The sequence below is a fragment of the Berghia stephanieae genome, chromosome 15 (genome assembly GCF_034508935.2).
Source record: "Berghia stephanieae isolate SIO BIC M18660-M18661 chromosome 15, UCSD_Bste_1.3, whole genome shotgun sequence".
In the NCBI taxonomy this organism is placed as follows: domain Eukaryota; kingdom Metazoa; phylum Mollusca; class Gastropoda; order Nudibranchia; family Aeolidiidae; genus Berghia; species Berghia stephanieae.
In genome coordinates this window covers 4,589,927-4,599,926 of record NC_088374.1, presented here as the reverse complement: position 1 = coordinate 4,599,926, position 10,000 = coordinate 4,589,927, and the positions used below count along the sequence as shown (strand labels likewise).

Below are 10,000 nucleotides of genomic sequence, written 5' to 3'. Positions count from 1 at the left end.
AAAACAAATCGTGAGTTGTATTCAATAGTTCAACCTATGAAATAACTTGTTTCTATGAGCACTACTAACGACAACTCAATTCACTAGACGGTGCACAAAACCTTCAAAACGACGTCAAACTGCCAGTCCTTTTGGATTTCAGTATCAGGCTATAGATAGAATGCGCTTGGCCAAGGAGTTCACAACATTGCCATCCGGAAGTATAACGGACCAACACACAAACTCTGTGTAACCATGAACTTTTATAGTCTGGTTAATACAGTTTAGTGAGAACAACTCACAAACGCGGATATCAAAAACAATAACAAAGGCCTGAGTGACGTCATCTGCATACTATCTATAACATGACGATGGCTACGTTCTTAGCCACCTTGAAGTTTAGTAACTGGACAGTGGAGGATGATGCAATGGAGATCAAGATAAAGGGAGTAAATGTGACCCTTCGCCTCAAAACGGTATTAAGTCGGGTTGGTTAAGATGTTGAAAATGGAATTAATAGCCAGAAATATCAGACTTGTGTTGAGTTTGTATATTTTACTGAGGAGAATGACAACCACATTCTAGGATGCTAATGCCAATAATTTATATTTTTTGACCAGTTTTAACATTTAATTCGGCTTTTAAGCATCTGGTTAGTTCCGACATAATACCGTTTTGAGACAACGGGTCACAAATGTGACTCATGAATAAGGGAATAACTCAAAACAAACAACGTTTCGGTCTTGGCCTTTTTCAAGTAAATATATTGATAGTTCGAAGTTGACGTCACTCAGGTCTTTGTTATTGTTTTATTACTCACTAAACTGCATTAACCAGACTATAAACGATCATGGTTAAACAAAGTTTTGTGTGTTGATCCATTTTACTTCCGGATAGCAATGTTGTGAACTTCTTTGCCAAGAAAATTCTATCTATAGATAGTTCGAAGATGACGTCACTCATGTCTTTGTTTTTGTTTTTTTGCCATCCGCGTTTATGAGTAATTCTCACTAAACTGTATTAAGCTGACTATTAACGATAAAGGTTACACATAGTTTTGTGTGTTGGTCCATTATACTTCTGGATGGCAATGTTGTGAACTTCTTAGCCAAGAGAATTCTATCTATATTGTGTTTACTTGAAAAAGGCCAAACGCCGAAACGTCGTTTGTTTTGTGTTGTTCCCTTATTCATGAGTCAAATTTACTCTCTGTATCTTTATCTATATTATATTGACTCATTGAGGCAACTCTAGTAAAAGGGAATACGATTAGCGGAAGAGTAGCGTCCCTTGATTAGATGTCACCAGTGGAGAAGTTATTTGTAAACAAACCAACTACAAGCCAAGCGCTCCAAATACAAAATTTATTATTCATATTTCTGTACAAAAATGCATAACATTAATTATGGTATGCATTTTGTACAAAAATATGAATATTTTATTTTTATTTGGAGCGCTTGGCTTGAAGTCGGTTTGTTTACAAATAACTTCTCCACCTGTGACGTCCAATCAAGGGACGCTACTCTTCCGCTAATCTCATTCCCTATAGATAGAATGCGCTTGGCCAAGGAGTTCACAACATTGCCATCCGGAAGTATAACGGACCAACACACAAACTCTGTGTAACCATGAACTTTTATAGTCTGGTTAATATAGTTTAGTGAGAACAACTCACAAACGCGGATGGCAAAAACCATAACAAAGGCCTGAGTGACGTCATCTGCATACTATCTATAGAACGATGTAAAACGGTGGCAATGATACAAGTTTATAGGGAATGAGATTAGCGGAAGAGTAGCGTCCCTTGATTGGACGTCACCTTACAGAGAGAACGTCAAAATGGTTTTGCGCATGCGTCTCTCTTTCGGTGAAGTGTCTCATGCCGCACAACCAACATGACGTTCTCTCTCTAATAACTTTTCCGCTCGGGATGCTACTCTTCCGCTAATCTCATTCCCTATATGTGAATGGTGTCGTTTTACTCACAGCATTGAATTGGCCGCCTGCCTCCACTTTGTACCAGGAAATGGAAGCATCAGGATAGGAATCGAAGTCACAAACAAAACTCACGGACTGTCCTTGACCTCGATCGACCTTGGTTACCTCTGGACCTTTGCTCGTGACTTTAGCTGGCAAAATATAGATATGGAACTAAATTAATATCACTCAGTCCTTTTGTTATTGTTTATAGCCGTAGCCAGCCATTTTTATGAATAATTCTCACTAAATTTTATAAATAGTATGAAGTTGACGTCACTCGGGTCTTTGTTATTGTTTTTTTTTGCCATCTGTGTTTATGAGTAATTCTCACTTAACTGTATTATCCAGACTGTAGACAGTATGGGCTTGGCTTAGAAGCTCACAACATTGCCATCCGGAAGTATAACGGACCAACATACAAAGCATTGTGTAACCATGAACTTTTTTAGTCTGGATAATACAGTCAAGTGAGAATTACTCATCAACGCGGATGACAAAAATCAAAAACAAAGACTTGAATGGCATCATCTTTGTTCTATCTATAAACGTTCAAGCTTACTCAAAGTTTTGTGTGTTGGTCCGTTATACCTCTGGATGGCAATGTTGTGAGCTTCTAAGCCAAGCGCATACTGTCCATAAATCAGGCTATAGATAGTATGCACTTGGCTAAGAAGCTCATAACATTACCATCCGGAAGTATAACGGACCAACACACAAAACTGTATGTATCCATGAACGTTTATAGTCAGTGTAATACAGTTCAGTGAGCATTACTCATGAACGCGGATGGCAAAAAACAATAACAAACACACGGGTGACGTCATCTTCGAACTATCTATAGATAGTATGCACATGCCTCAGGAGTTCACAACATTGCCATCCAGAAATATAACGGATAAACATACAAAACTGTGGGTAACCATGAACGTCTATAGTCAGGTTAATACAGTTTAGTGAGAAGTACTCATAAACGCGAATGGCAAAAACAATAACAAAGGCCGGAGTGACGTCATCTTTGAACTATCTATAGATAGAATGCGCTTGGCTAATGAGTTCACAACATTGCCATCCGGAAGTATAACGGACCAACACACAAACTCTGTGTAACCATGAACTTTTATAGTCTGGTTAATACAGTTTAGTGAGAACAACTCACAAACGAGGATGGCAAAAACAATAACAAAGGCCGAGTGACGTCATCTTCGAACTATCTATAAACGTTCAACGTTATAGATAGTATGCGCTTGGCTAAGAAGCTCATAACATTGCCATCCGGAAGTATAACGGATCAACACACAAAACGGTGTGTATCCATGAACGCTTATAGTCAGGTTAATACAGTTCAGTGAGCATTACTCATAAACGCGGATGGCAAAATACAATAACAAAGACATGGGTGACGTCATCTTTGAACTATCTATACATAGTTTTGTGTGTTGTTACGTAATGGGGGCAGTGTGTCTCAGAGGTATGATCTTTGCTTCGTACTCGAATGGCACTGAGTTCGTTCACCCTCCATGATCTGTATCGCTTCTCCCTAGCTCAATTGGATTCAATAGTCTGATGTCACGTCGCCCAGCAACAGCGGCCATCGTGGTTCTAAACAAAGAAAATCTGTACTTTTTATTCCTCATGCTGGCTAGAACCTGTCATATGTCTTGTGCGTCAGAATGTGTAAAAGTCAAAACATGATCAGATTTATAATGTTTTTTCCCTCTGGATATGTTTTTCTGCTCATCGGAGAAATATTTCATAAGGGAGTCCGCCATTGTTCTATAGTTTAGAGCCAGTTACAAAGTTACCATACGTCATTATGAAGGAAGTGACGTTACGACTGTTGAAGCATATTGGCAGCGCTACACTACGGCTGACGCCTGGGTTATTCCCGTGTTTCCTAGGAAAGACCTTAGAGACAAACTTCTCCTATGGGATGAATACAAGGAATTAAGAAAAAAATATCCCGCTGTTGGAATGTTGTGAGCACTTCACCCAAATGCACAACATCAATTTAAAAATGAAATGATATGTTATCTGTCGCCTAGAATTAAGATTCACCAATAGATTTTTGACCAATCAAAACACGCGAGGACGAGAGACGCATGCGCACAACCAACATGACGTTCTCTCTCTAATAACTTTACCGCCGGTGGCGTCACAGACTATGGGTAACGTCCAATCAAGGGATGCTACTCTTCCGCTAATCTCATTCCCTATACATATTTGCAGGTCCAATAACCGAATGCAATAATGGGCTACATTTAACTTTGTTGTAATGGACATAATTTTACATTGGTTTGAGAGTATTTCCATTACAACAATGAGCCCAAAACAATTTGTGATCTCAGACCTGTCAGGAAGTACACGTTGGTTTGAGAGTACAGTCCACTCCGGATAATCGCAAACACCTTGGGATCAGCGAAAATGTTGTGATTAGTCGAAGTTGCAATTAACCGAAGTTGAGTTTTCTCTCCACTATTGCAACATTTTACACAAATATGGTAAACGGCTATGTGGTCTAGTGGTATGACACTCGCTTTCGGATCGGAAGGTCCTGGGTTCGAGCCTCGCTCGGCGCATAGTTGAGTCCTTGGAAAAGGCGCTTTACTCACATTCTCTCATCGTACTCAGGTGTAAAATGAGTACCTGTCCGCTAACAGCGTTGTCTCTGTCCGGAAAATTGTAATATCGCCTAACAGGCGTCATGTCCCGTCCTAAATGTTGAGTGTTGCTGTTGGCCAGGGACTCCTTGTAAAGCGCTTTGAGCATGTTTAGTGGATATTGCGCTATATAAAAGCTCAATTTTTTTTTTAATTATTAAAACTCCAACCAGTTGTTGTAAACTTGATTCTGAGTCCACCGCAGACTGAACAATTTTATTGGAATAAAAAAATATGTGTCAGCCCTGTATAGATTTTGACTAGCAAAAGCAGCTTTGAGGAAAGTCGACATATTTAGATTGGATTCACTTTCAGTTTGTGTTCTCAACATAATTTGTAAGAGTCCAAGAGATTAGCCGTGATGAGAGGCAATAAGCTCTCACCAGACCCTTTGGCCATAATGCACAGTTGTCAATCACTAAACAAAGGATATCATCGCTCTGTCTCTCCTCAGAACTGTCATCGTCTACCTGTTGTCTAAACCACGTCCAGCCCACTCGCCTCATGTCCAATGGTCACGGATGACCGCACAAATCTGAACTGCAAAGCCCTGGCCTCTTTTGTCTCTAATAGGGTGGTGACACACTACTGTAACATTAAAACCCGCCCACTCTCGATTCTTCAACGTGTCATGATTTCACCCATGATGAAATCTAATCATGAGATTTTGTTTGATTGAATCCTTGAATTTGCCTCCTTTTCAGGTCGAAAATTTGTTGCAATTAACCAGTGACTTTCATATGGAATTAATTCTGTTTCTTAGGAAATGTTGCGATTAACCGAAAGTTGCAATTAACCGAGTTGCGATTATCCAGGGTGGACTGTATTTCTATGACAACACTGAGGGCCTAACAATTTTGGTTATCAGACCTGCAAATAAGTACAAGTTGGTTTGAGAGTATTTCCATGACAACAATGAGCCCAAAACAATTTGTGCTATCAGACCTGTAAAGAATTACACGCTGGCTGGGACGAAGGGCGCGATCTATAGATAGTATACGCTTAGCCAAGAAACTCACAACATTGTCATCCGGAAGTATAACGGACCAACACACAAAAACTATGTGTACCCTTGAATATGTTCATAGTCTGGTTAATACAGTTTAGTGAGAATTACTCATAAACGCGGATGGCAAAAATCAATAACTAAGACCTGAATGATGTCATCATCGTTCTATCTATATATAGAACAAAGTTGATGTCACTCGGGTCTTTATAATAATTTTTTTTTTGCCATCCATGCTTTTGCGTAGTTTTCACTTAACTGTATTAACCAGACTATAGATAGAACAAAGTTGACGTCATTCGTGTCTTTGTTTTTGATTTTTGCCATCCATGTTCATAAGTAATTCTCACTAAACTGTATTAACCAGACTATAAACATTTAAGACTCCTTCCGCACTAGCACAAAACTGTCCCTGGATAAATTTGTCCTGTCCCACTGGAGAAAACTTCTTTTCAAAAGGGGTTCCGCACTAGGACAGGACTGTCCCAGGACACACCTGCGCGAATGCATTATTTTTTTTTTTACAAGATTCTAAAGTTTATTTGTAGGCAATTGCCAATATAACTCATACAAGAATATAATATTTTCATCAACAAATCAAGTAAATAAAATCAATAATAAAGCAAGGCAAACAATGACAGTAATAATGAATAATAATAAATAATAATATAATAATAATAAAATAATAATAATAAAATAATAAAATAATAATAATAATAATAATAATAATAATTAATAATAATAATAATAATATATACTTTATTCATCCAATAAATGGAAATTCGTTTACAGGCATGGCATGCATAAAAATGTATAAACACAAAGTTGAGAATATATGGCGACAATGTATATATATATTTCGAGATTTTGCAAAGAAAAAAAAAACAGTAATAATATATAAAAAGAACATGAAAAATTTTTAAAAAGACGAATTTTTTTCTTTTAAATTGATAGCTCGTGTAGAACATGAAAGATAATTAATCAAGAGTAGTTTCTTTTTTACTATCCCATTTTCTTCCTTTATACTGGCGCTGATATGACCTTAAATTTGTTGCAAGCGCCGTGAAACCCTTAAAAACAAACAAATATTTTTCTCTTACATGAACTAATTATGATTTTTCAGGAAAATTAATTATCTACAATTTTTTGCAAATTTCTAGCAAATTTTGATGCTTTTAGCTTGCAAAATTTGGGATTTTTTGTTGTTGCAAGAAACAACCATGTCAGAATACAGATTGCTCCAATTAAAGCCGGTTGTTTAAAGCCGATGGTATCATTTAGCTCTTGGTTATTGTTTTTTTTAAGACCTCCTTTTGGGTGATTAGTTCTCATCAGACTATAAACGCTTAAGGTTACACAAAGTTTTGTGAGTTGGTCCTATTGATATGGAAGGAAGAATTGGTGAGTATTCTGATTGTGCAATTATTATCTATAAATACCTGTGTAGTTCGCGCGCGCGCGAGAGAGAGAGAGAGAGAGAGAGAGAGAGAGAGAGAGATAATGAGAGAAAGAAAGATAGAGAGAGAGCGAGAAGAGAGAGACACACACAGAGAGAGCGAGAGAGTGTGTGTGTGTGTGAGTGTGTGTGTGTGTGTGTGAGAGAGAGAGAGAGAGAGAGAGAGAGAGAATGAGAGAACCCTCAAAAAGTAAGAAACTTGTCCATGACAATTGCCAGCCACAATGGTCAATGCCAGCCATCCACCCTACCACTTACTGTACACAGTGAGGTAAGCTGTATCTGTGATTTTGTCAACACCGTTCGATGCTGTGCATGTGTATGCTCCTTCGTCCTTGGGTAGCACCGGGTCAAGGGTCAACACTGACAACCCACTTTGACTTTTCGCCTAGTGGACGGGAATTGATAAGATTTGAGGATTAGAAAAAATACAGATTAGCAAAAAAAAAAAAAACCTGTACCAAGTTAGTTGTAAAACCAAACCCTGACACCCACCACCCTGCTTCTATAGCACATACACACACACACACACACACATACACTCACAGATACACACAAACACATTCGGACACACACACACACATTCACTCACAGAGATACACACACATATACACACACACCTTCCTCTCTAGCACGCAGACACATACAAACACACACACACACACACAAAGAGACATACACACACAGACATACATACACACACACACACACACACCCATTCACAGACAAGCAAACCTGTTTGATGTGAAACCATTAACATAAGAGTAATAGATGATAATGTGTAAAACCCAACCCTGACAACCACCACTCTTCTTCTTTAGCACAGGCACACACACACACACACACACACACACACACACACACACACAGATCCATACAAAGACATTGGGTTTTATTCATTGACATAAAGAGAAATATTTCTATCTTGTTTGTCTCAAAATTTGCAGTCCCAGGTTTGAAAGATTTTGACAACGATGAGGGTAATTTTAAATCGATCGATATTTGCAGGACGAGCTTTCTGGCCACGTGTGTATAACCAGTAGGTATTCATTCACGCCTGAGTAGAAGAGGCTAAAGTTGTTAAAATGCATTTCACAACTATATGTGAACCCCTGTCTCAAAACGGTATTATGTCGAGATGGACCAGATGCTAAAACGTCAAATTATAGTTAAACTGGTCAAAAATATGAAACGTTGGTATTTAGCACAGTAAAATATGATATTCCTTCTCCTCTATAAAGCAAATAAACTCAACTTAAACACGATATTTCTGGCTATAAATCCCATTTTCAGCATCTTAATCATCCCGACTTAATACCGTTTTCAGACGAGGGATCACATATGGTACTGTGGCCATGATTTTGAGTCCACTTTTACCCAACCCTTTACTGTCCATGTTCAAAATGGCTTGATTTCTGTTGTTTATACAATAAGCACGTTGTCCACTTTTTCCTGTGGAGGACTGGTTATACACAGACATCAAATTGTCCACTTTTTTGGCGAGGCCCCTGTTTGTCGTATGGAGGACTGGTTGTACACAGACATCAAATTGTCCACTTTTGCGAGGCCCGTTTGTCGTATGGAGGACTGGTTATACACAGACATCAAATTGTCCACTTTTTTGGCGAGGCCCCTGTTTGTCGTATGGAGGACTGGTTATACACAGACATCAAATTGTCCACTTTTTTGGCGAGGCCCCTGTTTGTCGTATGGAGGACTGGTTATACACAGACTTACCAAATTGTCCACTTTTTTGGCGAGGCCCCTGTTTGTCATGTGGAAGACTGGTTATACATAGACTTACCAAATTGTCCACGTTGCTGGCGAGGCCCCTGTTTGTTGTTTGGAGGATTGGTTATACACAGACTTACCAAATTGTGCACTTTTTTGGCGAGGCCACTGTTTGTCGTGTGGAGGACTGGTTATACATAGACTTACCAAATTGTCCACGTTGCTGGCGAGGCCCCTGTTTGTTGTTTGGAGGATTGGTTATACACAGACTTACCAAATTGTGCACTTTTTTGGCGAGGCCCCTGTTTGTCGTGTGGAGGACTGGTTATACACAGACTTACCAAATTGTCCACGTTGCTGGCGAGGCCCCTGTTTGTCCTGTGGAGGACCGGTTATACACAGACTTACTAAATTGTCCACTTTTTTGGCGAGGCCCCTGTTTGTCGCGTGGAGGACTGGTTATACACAGACTTACCAAATTGTGCACTTTTTTGGCGAGGCCCTTGTTTGTCCTGTGGAGGACTAGTTATACGCAGACTTACCAAATTGTCCACGTTGCTAGTGAGTCCGTTGTTATCCGTGAATGTCCAGGTGTAAGTAGGGGCAGGTAATCCATTAACCTGGCATTGGTAGGTCAGGGGAAACGACTCGGCTTCCCTGGTGGCGTTGTAGGGGCTTTGGACTGAAACCAAGGGTACTGATTGTGGGGTGGGGAGGTTGGAGATTGAGAAAATAAATGAATATGAATATTATATTCATCGTGTAAGATAGTTTAGAGGTCTAAGTTGAAGGCAGGAGTCCAAAAGGCACAACACCAAGAACATGGATGAATGATGAAGAGGAAACGACTCGGCTTCTCTGGTGGCGTTGTAGGGGCTTTGGACTGAAACCAACGGTACTGATTGTGGGGTTTGGATTGACGGTGAGGAGGTGGGAGATTGAGAATATAAATGAATATGAATATTATATTCATCGTGTAAGATAGTTTAGAGGTCAAAGTTGAAGGCAGGAGTCCAAAGGGCAAAACACCAAGATCATGGCTGGATGATGAAGGGGACGTGACTCTGCTTCCCTGGTGGCGTTTGAAGGGGCTTTGGGCTGAAACCAGAGGGACTGATTGATGGCATGTTGGTGGGGATTGTGAACATAAATGAATATGAACATCATATCCATCATGAAAGATATTTCGGT

At 39.5% G+C, this 10,000-nt stretch overlaps 1 protein-coding gene across 3 annotated transcripts in view; it reads right to left on the bottom strand.

The window, feature by feature from the left end:
• LOC144960658 (neural cell adhesion molecule 2-like) overlaps positions 1 to 10,000 on the bottom strand; it is a 39,059-nt gene that overhangs the window by 8,958 nt on the left and 20,101 nt on the right. For all 3 annotated transcript variants that reach the window (XM_078893926.1, XM_078893927.1, XM_078893928.1), the window contains 3 exons: positions 9,352 to 9,506; positions 7,337 to 7,466; positions 1,966 to 2,108 (listed from right to left, as the gene is read on the bottom strand). In XM_078893926.1, coding sequence (XP_078750052.1) covers positions 1,966 to 2,108; positions 7,337 to 7,466; positions 9,352 to 9,506 — 428 coding nt within the window. The remainder of the gene's footprint in view (positions 1 to 1,965; positions 2,109 to 7,336; positions 7,467 to 9,351; positions 9,507 to 10,000) is intronic.